The sequence below is a fragment of the Aphelocoma coerulescens genome, chromosome 25, assembly GCF_041296385.1.
Source record: "Aphelocoma coerulescens isolate FSJ_1873_10779 chromosome 25, UR_Acoe_1.0, whole genome shotgun sequence".
NCBI classification, from domain to species: Eukaryota; Metazoa; Chordata; class Aves; order Passeriformes; family Corvidae; genus Aphelocoma; species Aphelocoma coerulescens.
Genome location: NC_091038.1, coordinates 744,523 through 760,582, shown reverse-complemented (window position 1 = coordinate 760,582; position 16,060 = coordinate 744,523). Strand labels below are relative to the sequence as shown.

At 56.3% G+C, this 16,060-nt stretch overlaps 1 protein-coding gene across 1 annotated transcript; it reads right to left on the bottom strand.

Annotated features, from left to right (window-relative positions):
• Positions 1–2,506: 2,506 nt before the first annotated feature.
• VPS45 (vacuolar protein sorting 45 homolog) lies at positions 2,507–15,352 on the bottom strand. The gene is made up of 15 exons (XM_068995244.1): positions 15,179–15,352; positions 14,952–15,086; positions 14,589–14,649; positions 14,003–14,082; positions 13,347–13,415; positions 12,957–13,094; positions 12,492–12,602; positions 11,109–11,243; positions 10,707–10,820; positions 10,288–10,455; positions 8,031–8,189; positions 7,189–7,296; positions 6,800–6,921; positions 5,291–5,422; positions 2,507–2,988 (listed from the first exon to the last, which is right to left on the bottom strand). Exons 1-15 carry the CDS (start codon positions 15,269–15,271, stop codon positions 2,904–2,906), a joined length of 1,710 nt encoding a protein of 569 aa, XP_068851345.1. The 5' UTR covers positions 15,272–15,352; the 3' UTR covers positions 2,507–2,903.
• Between the last annotated feature and the right edge of the window lie 708 nt (positions 15,353–16,060).

Sequence of the window (16,060 nt, the reverse complement as noted above, 5' to 3'; positions counted from 1 at the left end):
GCTGCGCTGGGCTGCGCCGGGCTCCCGAGCTCCATCTATAGCCGCGCGCCCGTGACGTCGGGGTTCACGGCACGGGGCGAATCGCAGCCCACGAGGGTTTTTCTTCTTTGTCTCTGACTCACCGGGGACGCGGGGTCCGTGGAGCAGCGGGCGCGGGGAGAGCAGTGCCTTGCCCGGTGTCCCCACCGGGGCCCAGCCGCGTTCCCGGCGGTGTCACGGGTCACCGGGAAACTTCCTAGGAGAGGGAAAAGCAGCCGGGTGGCACTGGGAGGGTTTTCTCCCCAAAAGGTGTTTGGAAGTGTGAACAAATCCCTCTGGAGAGAGGAGCTGGGAGATCTCCTGGGGAGGGGGCTGGGGGAAGGGGTCGCTTCGAGCACGGAGGGTCTGACAGCCGGGATTCAGCAGGATTCAGAGCATGGTTTCCAAAAGTGAGGAGACACTTGGCTTCCTAAAAAATGCCCTTTTTTGGCTTTTGTCCATCTCCTTCATGTCCTGCAAGTGCAGAACTGTCTGAGTGTGGGACTGAGGTCACGGATGGGATTTATGGATCAGAAATGGGTGCGGTAGAGGGAAAAGCAGAGAAAGGAGAAAATTTTCTGTTCAGAAATAGATTGATCCATCATCCGTCAGTGGATCAGCTTTCCAATGACACTGTCCATCCCATCCCAGCTTTATAGTCCATCCCATCATTGGACGACATCCCTCCCCCGATTTCAAGTTGTAGTTTTACCCCAGTGCTCTGGAATTAATGCACGCAGAGTCCTAGGAATGTACTTGGATTATGGAGCATTTGCAGAGCTTCTGTGAGTGTTGCTATCCCATTCTGAGCATTGGCATTTTTGCCATGAGCTGTGGATGCCTGAGAATACCTAGGACGGGGACACAAGTCACTCTCGACACCAAATTCAGGGGTTGCCTTTTTGTCCTGTGCCTGTGCAGCCCTGAACTCTGTGGGGCCCAGGACCAGGATTTGCCATCTCTGTGCCTCAGTTTTCCCTTCTACCCCACGTGGCCAAAGCTTGGACCAGGCAGGGCTGATGGCAGAGGGACAGATGAGCCACGCCGGCTGCCCAGAGCCCCCATTGTATCCCTGGGACACCACAGAACCTGCCAGTTTATTTAATGACATTTTGCCTCCCAACCGGACTTGTCCTTCCTCACATCCTGTTTTTGGTGGCCAGGGCCTGCAGAGCACCGGCTGATGGCCAATGCCAGATGGCAGTGCTGGTGGCAGCAGGACAGCTCTGTTGTGCCCTTTGGATCCAGGGCCCACGCTCTTCCCAAATGTCCTCTGCTGCCAGGGAAGTTGCCCTGAAACCACAGCAGGTAACGCACCTGCACACCCCACCCCATCCCTGGGAGCAGGAATTCAGCTGCAGTTGGAATCCTCAGGCTGTTCTGACAGTGCGACAGTGAGTCACGTTTGTGAAGGATGTGACCAATGATTCAGAGCTGGAAACATCAACAATTTAACAGGGAAGGAAGGAGATAGGAGGGAACCCGTCTCCCATTTCTGTACCAGAAACAGGCGGCTGCACTTCCAGCAATGAGGCCAACCCTCAAGGCTGCTCACCCGTGGGACAGGTGACGAGGTCTATGCAGCTTCTCACTCCCAGCCCCGTCCCCATCCCCGTGGGCAGAATGAAAAGCCTCTCCAAGGTGTGTTTGTGTCTCTCCCTGTGTTCACACAGGCCCTTCACTACCCCTGGCCCTGATGCTGCAGCTGCTCCCTGTGCTGATCCATAATAAACAGTTCCCAAAACCTCATCTTCTTGCAGAGCAGATCAGCAAACTCTTGGTTTATTTATGTATTTAACACCCCCCCCACACACAGCATTTTGCCTCTGGATATCAAGTGTGAAGCTGCTGTCTGGGAGGCAAGCTGAGTTTAACTAGGACACATGCTTTTCTGTGTCTCTGACGATAATCACAGCGTTGTTGCCTGGGGAAGGGGCTGCTGGAGGGGTGGATAGAGCAGGGGGCTGTCCAGCGTCCTGACTCAGCTCTCCTCTGTCGGGGTCTCAGGCTGTCAGAGACCTGAGCCACCTGTGAGGGAGAATGCACTTGCGGCTCTGCCTGTCCCAACAACCCAAAATTCACCAAAAAATCACTGTACAGGTGCCCACCCAGTTCCAGCCCTGGCTGTGGGCAGAGAAACCTCCCCCCAGCACAGGTTGTGTTCTCCCCATTCTTCCCCAAAGAGCTGCCCAGGACCCCCAGGGCCAGGTCCCCTCCTCCCTGCAGGGCTTTGCTCTCTCCCACATCAACAGGACTTAGTTGTGATGCCAAGATAATTCCCAGGGATTTAGGAGCTCATTTCATTTGATCTGGCTTGTTAATTCCCAATCAAGTGCTGATTAGAGGCCACGGAGCAGAGCTAGAAACACACTTGCAGGTTCCTTGGTGTGGTCCTGGAGGGGAGCAAAAGCTCCCGAGGAGGCTCAGGCTGTTAACTGCACCTTGTTGGCACTGGGAAAGGGAAAGTGAGAATCATCCAACAGACAGATTCGGCCAAAGTGGGGGATTTAATAGGATTCAACATATACAGACAACAGAGCAAAGGGCTCCTGTGCCCACCAGCTGCACCCCCGGCGTAGGGCTGCATCGTTGGGTTCCTCATGGGACTCAGCCCGTCTGTCCCAGTAAAGAGCCAGGAGCTGCAGGGATTCAAGGGCTTTCCCAGGCTCTCCTCAGATGACAATCCCAGTCCTGGCCCTGCTTGTGAGGGCACAAGGAGGAGCTGCAGTGGGGGCAGATCCCGGCCCTTGGGTCAGTGCCAGCTCCAGCACTTGCTGCCATTCCAGGTGTGGAGGGGAAGCTCCAGCTGCAGGGCAGGACCATCCTGCTCTGCTCTAGTCTGGGAAACCTCTGAATGTGCAAAAAAGGATTAATTCCTTCCGGATTCACCGTCGGCTGCTGGACCTTGGGACTTGGGAGCTGTCAGTGCTTCGCCCACGGAACCCCGCGGCTGTGACCTCCTCCAGGAAGCTGCCAGGAAAGGTTCAGGTCAGTGGAACAAGGGCCAGGGATCTGCTCGTGGCACACTGATACTTGTCCGAGGTGTCTGAGGCCAGAGGGGCTGTGACTGTCCCCAGCACAAGCCTCAGGCTCGCTGGCATCACACACCCGCGGCTGAGAGCAGCTCCCAGAGCCAGGAATGCTCTCAGCCGCAGGACAGTTCCTCTGGCAATGAGATGCCACGGCCATTCCCAGGCTGACTCATCCCTCAATGTGCTGATCAGGTGATCTCAACAGCAATGCTTAAAAAACCCCCCAAAAGATAAAGAAATACAAACCAAGATATGCCACAAATCCTACAGCAATGGGATTCCCCTAAAGCGGGGCTGGGGCAGCTCTTCCTGCCCAGGTTGTGAATCTTGAGGGGTTTGAGAACCAGTAAAACCCTAAAATGTCCTGCAAAACCCTGCAGCAACACCCAGCTAAGTCCCACTGGACACAGCTGGGAGGGGGCACAGCCAGGGCACTGCCCACAGCGGCAATGGCTCTGGCACAGGCTCTGGCACCTGGCTCCGTGTTCCAGCCGGAGCTCTCCCTCCTCCAGGTTATTTTTAGGCACTAGAACCAGGCAGAACTGAGCTCTGGCAGGGAATGACTCTGGTGTTTTTAGGGTCTCCTGGTTCCGTGCTGTCTGGAGCAGCTTGTGCCTGTGACCAGTGACACCTCGGGGTCCCTTGGCACGGCCTCTCCAAGCACATTCCCAGTCTGGAGTGATGGGAGGCAAGAGCCAAACGCCCCCCCTGCTGAGGCTGTTGTTCCCAGGACCCTGCAGATCCTGCAGGAACAGGCGAGGACCCAGCACAGGCATCTGCAGGTACCTCCACAGCTGCTCCATCCAGCCAGGGCCCGGAGATGAAACTCCCAGGAGAAATGAACCTTCCGCAGTCAGGAGGGTCCCCAGGAGGATCCGGTGCTGCCACTGCGGCCGTAACTGGGTAACTGGGTCAGGCCCCACATCCTAGGATTAGTCCCAGCAGGTTCATGCTCAACCTGCCCAGAATGAGTCAGCCCCAGCACCAGATGTTCCTGGCAACCCTTTTTAGCCGATTATTGATCCTTTGTAACCCCCTTCTCCTCCAAACCCTGCGGAATTGCTCTGGAAACCCCAGGAGCAGGGCAGATCCGCAGGAGCAGAGCGGATTCTCCATCCTTTGGGCGACCCCTCTGGGCCCACAGATGTTGGTCCCAGTTCCAGCAGGGAGTAAGAACAATGGAACCAGGATTAGGTGCTTACATGGCTGCTCGGTGCATTAACACCCAAATCCCCTTGTTTCTGGTGACATATCTGCCCTAATCCCGCAGGAATCAGCAAGGCCATGGATTACGTGAGGGGCTGGGACACACTAAAGCCTGGCCTCCCTCATATCAGACACCTCAGGGATGTGCTGAGATATCCTTGATCCTAGGGCACTGTGCTGGCATCGTGGATAACAGTGGACAGGAGACATCTTTATTGTCCTTCCATCCTCAGAGAAACCTTATCCAAAGCAAAATGGATCATCTGGGGCAGGGCTTTGCTGTCCTCCCCAGGCAGGACCTGGCCGCATCCAGCCCTTTCAAAGCACCAGCCTTTTATTTTCTTTTAAATTTTTCCCCACTTCATTCTTTGAAATGTAAATTTGGATACAGAATCCCAGTTTTTCTGTAAATAATTCAGGGACTGCACCGCAGCAGAGCCCGAACCAGCCCAGGTGGCTCCTGGCAGCACCAATCCAAGTGGAGCCCACGATGGAGCGGCAGATCCTGAGCTTCTGCAGCAGCTCAGGATTTTCCCACCATCCCACACTGAGCACTGGGAATCTGGAGAGAATTCCTGCTCTCCTGCCTGGCCAGCAGCAAGCTGTGCCGATGGGAAACAATTCCCACTGTGGCCTCAATTCTTTCCTGTGCCCAGTGTGAGTAATTTGGGTTCAGGAAAAGTTACTTGTATTTATAAACCAGATGTTTCCCACTGGGAATTCCATACTGACAGGGATCTTTGCCCACCTTCAGCAAAGCAGCTGCAGGTTCATTCAGTGCTGAATTCCCATGTGCTGCTCTGGCTTCCCAGTGTTATAAATTGGAAAAACTCTACGGAAACCTCTACTTCCCTGCCCTTGAGCTCATGGAAATGCAAATTAAACCTCCAGCTCAGGGATCTGTCCCTGAGCCACCATGAGCAGAGCTGGATCCAGAGCACTGACAGCCATTTCCATGTGGGGATCCCTCAGGCATCCCAAATTCCTGCTGTGCCAGCAGTTTTACGGGCACGATCTGCAGAGGTGGATTTTACCTCCTGGTGTTGTGGATGGTGGTCCCCCCCAGGACGATGCGGACACCGGGGTTGGAGCGGTTCAGGTTGAACACGGCCAGAGCCTCCTCGTACGTGGCCCCTCCGATGAGGAATACAATAATGTCCTGAGGCCTGGGATAAAGGCACAAATCACAGAATGGTTTGGGCTGAAGGCACCTAAAAGCTCATCTCGTTCATGGCAGGGACACCTTGCCCTGTCCAACCTGGCCTTGGACACTTTCTGGGATGGAGCAGCCACAAATACTGAGTTGGGATCAGACAAAGCCAAGGATAAATCCTGCACCTCGGAGGAAGTGATCCGTGATCCCGAGCGTGCCTCTCCTAGACCCTGCCTCATCCCTGTGATGTGCTGGGCTCAGAGCTGAAAACAACCCACTGAATCCCCCAAAACCTCACCTCTCCCAAACTTTCACCCACAGCCCTGAGCAACCTCCAACAGCACCACCCTGATCCCTGTGGATCTACACGCCCATGTTTAACGCATGATCTGCTGGGGCTGGGAAATCAGGATCGATTCCAGAGTCAGGCAAGGACATGGCACTGCCTTGGAACTCCCAGGCTCGGAGCAGCTCGCGCTTGTGACTGATCAGGAACCGCTGGGATTTGTGCCTCAGTTCACCTGAGGGGACATTTCCCAGCCAGCAGGGAAATGTGGGATGGTAGAGGGAAGCCAAGCAAGAGGACAGGGGGAGAGAAGTGCCTTGCTCCATCGCAACACAAACCCAGGTATGCAGTGCACATGCTGCTTTCAAGTGAACTGCTCCTTCCCTCTCCCATAACCACCCTCCCAATCCCTCAGAAGGACCAACACCAAGAATTTCTTTCCTGGATCACCGCATGGACAGCATGGCCCGGGGCAAAGCTGCTCCTGCCTGGTTGGGACACAGGCACAGAGAGAGCATGCTGGCCACTGAATTTCCATGGATCCCCACACCACTGCCTCCCTGCCTAAGGGGATGTGGGAAAGCAAGGAAAACTCGTGGAAAAGGTGAGTGCAGTCCCTTCCCAATGTGATCTGTATCACCAATAACCACCCAAAGCCTGAGTCTCCCCAGAGTCTGGGTTAGGGCTGCATGACCCTCTCCAGTAGGATCCCATTTCCATCGGGAACAATACTGGCTCAGGCAGGAGAGCTGCAGTTGGGACTATTTTTGGCAGTCCCCAAACAGCAGATGGCATGGCCATCACAGAGCCAGCTCTGATAAGTGAGGGCTTCATCCTTCACCCAAGCCTCCCAATGGGAATGGCACATCCAGGCCAGCAAGGCAAGACAGGATGAGACGTATCCCAGTCCTGGGAGCCTGCTCCAGGGAACATTCCTGGGGATACAAGACCTCTGCATCCAAGAGATTTCTGTGCCAAGCCCCAGTTCTGTTCATCATCAGTCCAAGCCCGCTATGGGGACAGCGCTGGGGACACCAGGGATGTCCCAGTGCCGGGGCAGCCGGTGTGTCCCAGTGCAGGCTCTGCCCCAAAGGCCCCATGTACCTGTCCCGGAGTGTGTTGGGGCCCAGGTAGGGATACTGGCTGTCCTTGAGCTTTCCCTTGATGAGCTGGTCCAGGGTTTCCTGGAGCAGGGGCTGGTGCTGGGTGTACACGTTCTCGATGCCCTGCAGCCGGGGAGAAGCTCTTTAGGAAGTAGCCCAGCAAGGAAGGAGGATCAGCAGAGGCACAGCAGGTACTACCCCTGAATTTGGGATTGAGAGGCTTTCCAGCAACTCACTCCCGTTGTTCTCAATGGAATCAGGCCCTGAAGCCACGGCCCTCTGTGAAATCCCAGTCCTGAGCCAGCAGCCCCCAGCATTCCTGCCAGCCCTGCTCCTCTGGGCTGCAGTTTTGCTTCAGTCTGTCCCTGTTTCCCCAGGGCAGCTCACTACCTTCAGGCCTTTGAGGAACTGCTTGGTGATGGCCACGGCATCCTTGGGGCTGAACAGGTCACTGCCTCGGACCCGCTTCCCTCCGTACTCCACCACGGCGGACACCAGCTGTGCAGGGAGAGGGCAGGAGCCCTGTCAGCCTGGGAACTCCTTCCAGGCTGTGGTGAGGAGTCACTGCAGACACCTCATGGAGTTCTGGAATGGGGACAAGGAGCCACGGAGGTGATCCCAATGGAACTGCACATGGAGGTGAGGGGGCAGAGCAGCAGCACCCCCACATCCCCAGCCCGCCCTGACCCTCCTGCTTGAGGAGAGGCTTCATCTCCATCGCCTGCGGCAGCGACATCAGCTCCTCCACACGAGGTGACATCATCCCGCTCCTCCACCTCCTCCCCAGCTGCTCCTGGCACTGCTGCCTGTTCCCTCCCTGCCAGCTCCTCTCCATCCCTAGCCCTTCACTGCTGCCACTGCCTGTGCAGCAGGAGCTGGGGAAAGGAGGGGGGGGAGGAAAAGAAGAGAGGAAGCACATCCCAGGCCCATGTACGGCCACACTCCCCTCCCAGCAGGCTCCTGCCACCCCTTCTTTATTCAATCCTTCATAACATGAAGGAATCACAGACTAGTCAGGAGTGGAAGGGACCTCTGGAGTCCAACCCCCCAACTTCACTGACTTAGGAAATGGAAATCGAGTCACTTATTTAAAACACCTTTTAAAACCACACCCGCAGGTCCCAGCCGAGCTCAGGGCTCTGTGCAACAACACAGCCCTGGGCTGACCCGGAGCAGGCAGGTTTCACCCCAAAGAGCAGCGATTCCCTCATCCTGCCCCACCCCAGGGTTACCTTGCGGTACCTGTCGGTGCCGCCGCGGCCGCGCAGCTCCTCCAGCAGTGCCGGGAGGCCGCTGCTGCCGTGGCGTTCGTAGCGCAGCGCGTAGAGCATCACCAACCGCGCGGCGTCCAGCTCCGACAGCCGCGGGCTCTGCAGCAGCCGCCGCACGCTCTGCAGGACACACAGCACCTCAGGGACCGCGGGGGCCACACCAGACTGCCCCAGTGCGCACAGCCTGAGCGACACAGAGTCACACTGGTTTCAGTGGTCACTGCCTTAGGGGACACTTATCAGACTGGTTTCACTGGTGTCACTGCCCAGCAACAACACTGCCACAAGAGCAATGCAAGAGAAATCCAGCTGTGGCATAACCTCAGCTAACCTTTGGATGTGAGATGTGGAGGAACAAACTGCACGTTTGGAAGCAAAGGAGGGAAGGAATTAAAGCATGGAAAGAGAGATTCCAGGTAGAGGGAAGAGCAGGGATCTGTTATCATTCCTGATCCGCTGCTGGGTTCACCTGGCCCAGATGTTTGTTGGCATCTATTTGACTCATGCTGACTAGTGACAGAAACACAACATAAAATCCTGGCTGTGAGGAGGATCAAGAGGAATTTCACCATTCAAGGTCAGGAATTCACCTGTGAGGGGAGGGCTGGAGCCCCAGGGAGGTTCCTGTGCTGGCAGTGCCAGGACCAGCAGGAAGCAGAGAACAGAACAGCCATTGTCCGTGGGAGGAGCTGGGATTCCAACCCCGCCATTCAGCTCCCAGGGCTCATGCACTGTGTCAGGGTTAATGAGAGCCCAGGGGAGGAAGAACCCAAATGTCCCAGACTGGGGGGCCCAAGGCCACCAGAGATCCAGCAATCCCTGAAGTGCTATCAGGGGAGAACAATTCCACCCTTATTCCAGGCTCTGGCTGCTGCTTCTTGTCCCGTGGCCTTGCCCCTCTCTCTGCCATTGGGAGCCGCAGCAGGGAGAGCCCAGGGCGGGGTGGCTGCAGGGACAAAGATCCCAGTTACATGGGTTTCCATTTATTTCTGAGCTGCTGCATGTCTTCCAGTGGCCTCAGTTGCTGGAAATACAACAGGGCCCTTCAGGCACAGGGTTGGAAGGAAACTGAGGCAGCTCTTCTGCTCTAAAACTGCAGAAACACTGTTTGTGTAGAGCAGGACCAAGGTGACCCCAGCAACCCCAGGATTCACCTGGCACCATAGCTCTGTGCTACGTATATTCCATCAAAAATCAAGGCTCAAGGCACAGGGAGGGAGCAGACTGGGAATATTTGACTTTTAAACTGCAACAACCTGAGCTGGAGACAGTGAAACAGCTTGAGGACCTCAGAGGCTGCTTCCAGCAAACACATTTCTGGCTGCGTTCCCAGTTCCATACTCAGCCATGTAAATCCTGCCAGACACCAGCTATGGAATCCCATCCCTACACTCGCTGGTCCATAGGGAAGCATCAGCCCAGGGGCTGGGAGCACATCCCATTTCTGAGGACAGTCCAGTGTTATCCCCTCAGCCCCCACCTGGATTCAGGGTCACAGAGGTAGGGAAGAAACTGATCTCAAACCTGCTGGAGATGCTTTTCCTCATTTCCCAGTCCCTCTGCTTCCCCAGTGCCATGTAATGGTCTGTTATATGGTGGGAATCCCCCTCCACTACCGAAAATCAAGGAATCATTTCTCAGAAGTGAGTGGCTGCTCCAGCTCTGCTCTGAGCCAGCCCCATCCCAAAGCTCCTGTTGAGCACCAGCCCAAATCCATCACCACTGACTCTGCCAGACCCTGCTCCAGTCACGGCACAAGAGGCCACGCTCAGCTGTCACAGAACCTCTGTCCAGCCTTTCCAGGCCTCTCTGCCAAAGAAATCTTGGATCTGAGACTTTCTAGTGGTTTTTCTTAACAAAATAGGTAAAGACAATTCCAGGGATTCCAGCTCTACTCCTGCCCAACAAACACATCAGCTCCTGCATGGTGTCTGAGGCTGTCTTATCCTGGTGCCTGCCAGAAGCCAACTGGCTGAATATAATGAAAGAACATTGGATTGTGGGATGTAAGGACAGCATTTGCAAGGATGCTTCTCAAGCCAGTTATTAACGATGACTCATTCCCATCTGAGCTGAGCACCGAGGAGCAATTCCACACCCGGTGTCCCTGCGCACAGGGTATCCACACACGGAGCTCCCACTGCCTCCCAGCCTCAAATCCCCGCTCCCAAGGGAGTGATGGGATGGAACCCCCCGGATCCAGAGCCAGGATGAGTACCTGGAGCGCGCTGGAATGGTCACTCTGGCAGGCCAGCTCCTGCTCCACTTCTGACACCTCCAGCAGGTTCCGCTCCGCCACGAGCCGGGACAGTTCCCCCACCACTGTCACATGCTTGGACACTGTGCCTGACATCTTCTTGAACTGAGGGTAGTTCTCCACAAAGGCCTGTGATGGGGAAACTGAGGCAGTGGGTGCTTCCAGGAAAAAGTAGGAGATAGAGGGTGGGTGCAGCCAGCCATAAATTGTACAAATTCCCAGCAATCCAAGCCCTGGGCAGGTGGGCAGAGGATCAGACACCTTGATCCCAGGAGCCCACACGATTTCTCCCATTCCCAGGAGATTCCTGGGAGGGATGTACTTTTTATTTATTCCTAGCATGAAAGGATGGGACACAGTGGGATGGGCTTTGTCTGTACCTTCATATCCGCGATGGACTCCAGCTTCTGCTGCTCCTTTGGCTTCCTCCTCTGGAAATCCTCCATTAGGTTCTTGATGTTGGTGCCAATCTCGGCGAAGTTCAGGTACATATTCTGTAGGGAACAAGGCGGGAAGCAGAGGGAAACTCACTTGAGAGAGTCTTGACCAAGGAAGAGCCTTGAGCAGCTGGGAGAAGGTGGCTCCCTCCCCCAAAACCTGCAGCAGGGCTTGAAATCCAACTACAAACAGCACCCGTTATCTCACATCAGATGCCACTGGTGCTGCACACTGAGGTCACAAATGGCACATCCCCACTCTGAGCCTCAAAGTCATCAGGAAGCTCCTTTCCCATGGCAAACCCCCAAATTTGGGTGCTGGTGAAGCCCCCCTGGGACACCTACGTTGGCGTAGAATTCATCGTTCTCGGCTGACAGGACGACCTCCCGCAGGTCCTTGCTGATCCCTGGCACCCGGGACAGGTCGATGCGGTTGTTGTTGATCCCCAGCAGCTCGTGGACCATGGCCTGGTACGTCCACTGCCAGGGGACAGAGGAAGGCAAAGGGATGACCTTGGTGAGACACAGCACTGGGAAATCAATAGATTTCAGCTGAACCCAGCCAGAGCCACTCCTACTACGCCAGGACACACAGCAGAGTCTGAGAGTGCATCCCTCAAACCAGCGAGGACATTCCAGTGAAAATAAACATCACTGATAAATAATCAGATGGGGAGACAGTGCAGAGGGAAACCACCCCCCTCCAGGGCCATTCCAGAATCACAGTATCATGGGATGGTTTGGGTCGGAAGGGACATTAAACCCATCCTGTTCATGGCAGGGACACCTCCCACCAGATCAAGAATTCTTGCAGGTATCAAAGAGACCAAAGAGGGATGGGGATTAACATTCCTGTTCCAAAACCTCTGTTGGCCACCAAACCCCCCACCCCTCTGCCCAGGCAGGGAGAGGTCCCACAGTTCCACTGCAGAATTCCCTATGTGCTCCACTGGCAGGAGCATTTCTGCACATCAGGAGTTTCTATTTTTATCCTGAGGAGTCCAATAATAACCCAGAGAGAACAGTGACAGCTGATAAGAGCCCTGACGAGCCCAGCACTCCATTTACATCCCTGGGAATCTCTTTGGGATAGGAAATCCTGAAACAGCAGTTAACGCCCAGTGCTGAGCACAGTCCTGAACACCCCAAACCAGGTGTGAGCTGGGCTGTGACAGCCACACCCCTCCCTGACACACATCACCTCCAGCTCCTGCAGAACCGGTGTCACAGCAGCTCTGGGGCTGCTGATCCCGCCCAGGTGCAGCTCCTGATCCCCAGATTCCAAGGGAACCCCACAGAAATGAAGGGACACCAACAGATCCTGCCAGGATCCGCAGCACAGCGTGGAACAAATAAATCCAACAGCTCTGAGCAAATCCAGCAGCCATCGATAACAGGACAAGGTCACTCGATAACCGTGTGCTGCCCACAGCCCAACAAACAACCCCTTGGGAAAGGCTCTGCCAAAGCACTGGGGCTCCAGAAGCCACATGGAAGAGCCAGTGGCCCCATTTTCCAGGGTGCTGGGTCCATCTGCCACTGAAGCCAGCACAAACAACCCCCACTCAGGTCTGGAAAACCTGGCCAGGGGATAAAAGAGGGATTTTGCAGGGACTGGGGGTGGGGAGCAACACTTCTCTCCTATATCCAACCCATGACCTGCCAGTGGTAGAACTCCAGCTGCTGCAGGACTCCTGCCCCTGCCTGGCACACCTGGGTGTGACTCACCTGGTTCAGGAGCGGGGTGATGGCATCGTCCGACCGGTCCAGGATGAGGAGCAGGGGAGGGACCTCAGTGCGCCGAAAGTCAAACAGCTCGTACTCCTTAGTGATCACTTGCTGTGGAGAAATGGGAAAAATCCTACTTGAACACCTGGGAAAAACTCCCTCTCAGTGTGGACTTAGGCACAGAGGGAAGGGAGGGTGAAACCCCAACTGTGCTGCTTTGCCTGCACTGCCAGGGAGGAGCTGAAAGCCCCAAGGAACTGGGACACTGCTCCCAGGAATGCTGTACTCCAGCAGCTGTTCTGGAAGCAGAGCGGGACAAGACCTGCCCAGTGCTGGGCCTCGAAGTAAATGATGGAATTTACAGGAATTGACTGAAAACAGGTGTTTCTCTCCAGTGAATCCACGTGTGAAAAACTAGCCAAGACTGGATTCGTCCCAAAGGGACCTGCTGTGGGTTCCCCTCACCTTCACGCACTCAGCCAAGCGCTTCGCTGGCTCCGAGGAGAGCTGGTACCGGATCATGGGGCACTTCTTCAGGGACAGCAGCAGAGCAGTGAGCCCCTGGGTTGTCCTGGTGAGCTGAGCTGGGTCCCAGCTGCGGCCCTGGAAGGAAAGGCTGCACCTCAAGTGGATGCACTGGTCCCAAACCTTCCCACATCCTTGTTTCTAAGTCCTGAAGTCTCACAGGAAAGCACAGCTGCGCTGGAGCAGCAGGTACCCAGGGGCTGAACCCGGGCTCCCCGGTGTTCCTCTCCTCGCCAAGGACCATTCCCCCCCCGGCCCCTCTGGCAGCCCCCCATGGCCCCAGTTTATGAGGGCTACTCGTTACCCAAGGACAACTCGCCATGTTCCTACCCGGCAGCAGCCCAGGAGGTTGAGGGAGAAGACATGTGGGTTCACCGCAATGTAGTCGCCGTAGAACTCCTGGGGAGGGGAGGAGGACAGTCCTGTGTCTCTAACCCTGACCCCAGCCAGAGCCATGTGCCAGCACTGGCCACCCAGCCCCAACCACCACCTGGACACGTTGGCTCGGACCATCCCTCCTTCCTCCACCCCAAACCCCTCCCAAAGCCCCAAACTGCCGCTGAAAACTCCCCTCCCATTTGTACTGTGCATTGCTCCAGAGCCCAGCTCTTCCATCAAACATGGAATCATGGAATCACTGATGCTGGAAAAGCCCTTTAAGGCCATCAAGTCCAACCATCCCTCCAGCACTGCCAAGGCCACCACTAACCCATGTCCCCAAGTGCCACATCCACGTGGATTTGAACTTGGCAGCACTTTGTGAGACATCAAGAAGAGCAGCAGCTATGACGAGAGTGCAGGGCACAGAGAAATGGGACCTTTTCTGTCTTTTACCTCTTCATCCCACGTTTGTGTCCATCCCTCCTCCCACACAGGCCTGCCACGCACCATTTGGGAACAACAGCCCTTTCTGCTCCGAGTGTCTGGCAGTCTGGACCTTCCCTTTGCTTTTGGGTTTGGATCTACCTAAAACATCCAAACTTCACCTGGACTTCAGCCACGACCTCCTGCTCATCGGCCTCAGCCAAGGCCTTCACATCGCTCTTGCTGATGACGTTGCTGAAATCTGGGAGGAAACAGAGAAGGGACAGTTGGGCACCATGCAGACCCTGTGGGATGACATAGTCTGATCCCCTCTGGAGCAGGAGCAGATCCCACAGAGACCCTCTAACCCTGCACCCGCAGGCGTTGGAATCCTGAGCCACCTCCCAGGGATGCTCCGAACTCATTCCCTGCCTATCTCCCCGGTGCCTGGTCCTGCTGTGTCCTGCAGAGCCACAATGACATCTAGAGGCCACTTCACCCAATTCCTGGGATCCTACTGACTAACTCCTGGGCTGGAGGACTGGGCTTCAACTCCAAACCAGCTGGAGTCGTTCTGCTTCATTCCCAAACCCATGGAACATTCCATGGCACGAGCAGGACACATGGGAAGCACCTGCCTGATACACCCAGCACGGGAAGGTGCCATGTGATCCACACCGAAGTGTGGAGCCTGTCCCATCCACACTGGGATGCAGAGCCTGTTCCAGCTTTATGGACCTCCAAGACCCTCGGACTCTTCATACTCACAGATGAAGTAGACGCTGTACTTGGGCCTTCGCAGCTCCTGCACCAGGAGCTCCACGTTCTCCTGGATGGAAACAGCACCAGGGAGAGCAGAGTTAAGGAATATGAAATCATGGAATCGTTAAGGTTGGAAAAGCCTCTGAGATCCTGGTGTCCAGCCATTCCCTCAGCACTGCCAAGGCCACCACCGACCCCTGTCCCCAAGTGCCACATCACACGCACCTGAACAATTCTAGGGATGGCGGCTCCACCACTGCCCTGTGCCAGGGCTGAACAACCCTTTCCATGAAGGAATTTTCCTGAATACCCAACCTAAACCTCCTCAGCACGATTTGAGGCCTTTTCCTCCCCCTCCGGGCTCCGTACCTTGGTGGGCCGCAGGAAGCAGATGGCCTTGAGGTGCTTCATGGGCTCCCTGTTGGGCGAGTCGAGGCGCTCGAAGAGATAAACCTCGCGCTGCAGGATCTCGGACTGGGTGTACACCACGCTCACGGCGCCGGTCTGCGGGCGGCAGCGGGGCAGCGCCCGTCACAGCGGCCCCGGGCCCGGCTCCCGGCCCCGCCGCCCTCCGCGCTCCCGGCCCCGCCGCTCACCGTCTCCCGGTCCATCAGCAGCACTTTCATGCCGGGGCCGCTGTCCTCGATCATCTTGGACACGTACTGCCGGACCGCCAGCACCGCGTTCATCTTGGCGGGGCTGCTCCTCTACCGGGCTGTCCCTGGCCCCGCTGCGGCTTCGTTCCGTCGCGCTTCGGCTGCGCTCGGCTCCCTCCGGCCCCACCCGCCCGGCCCCGCAGCCTCCTGGGAGCTGTAGTCCGGCAGTGGCACCGGCCCCCACCCGGCCCGGCCCGGCCCGGCCCTCCCGAGGGGACCCGAGCGGTGAAAATGGCTCGAAGAGCGAAGCAGTTTGAGACTGAACCCACCCAGACTCACCCCAGACACACTTAAACCCAAACCCACCTTAAAACAACACAAACCCCCCCAACTAAATCCACCCTGAAACAAACCAAATCCACCCAAACCCACCCAAATCCACACCTAAGCCCACCCCAAACATCCCCAAATCCTCCCAGACCCACCCCAAGCCCCCAGGAAGGCTCGGCACACCCGAGGGTCCCCAAGGACAAAGGACGTGACTCGGTTTCACTGAACATGAGGCAAAGCTGCTCCTGGGACCCCGGGGTGGGCGAGAGGTGGGCGAGGGGTGGGCGATGCTGGCGCTCCGGGACCAGCCCGGTCCCGCTAATCACCGGGAGCCGGACACCGGGATTAGCTGCTATTCCCGGCGCGACAGAGCTGACCCGCGACCAGGCGCTCCCCCGCCGCCAAAGCCCTATTTATAGCAGGGGATAACAATTAACTAAGGATTATGTCCTGCCTTTCACTTCCAATTAAGCAGCTCCCCTCTTCCTCTCAGAGTGACGGACACCTTTGTCGTCTTTAATCCTTCCCTTTCCTGACGAGATTTTACTTTTC

What these genes read in the sequence shown, in the direction of transcription:
- VPS45 (XM_068995244.1), bottom strand. Translation starts at nt 15,271, where the DNA reads ATGAACGCGGTGCTGGCGGTCCGGCAGTACGTGTCCAAGATGATCGAG. An exon ending in AGGTCGTGGCTGAAGTCCAG is followed by an intron (nt 13,416 to 14,002) that starts GTGAAGTTTGGA and finishes TCCCCTCCCCAG; the next exon opens with GAGTTCTACGGCGACTACAT. An exon ending in GCACCGACAGGTACCGCAAG is followed by an intron (nt 7,297 to 8,030) that starts GTAACCCTGGGG and finishes CTCCCTGCACAG; the next exon opens with CTGGTGTCCGCCGTGGTGGA.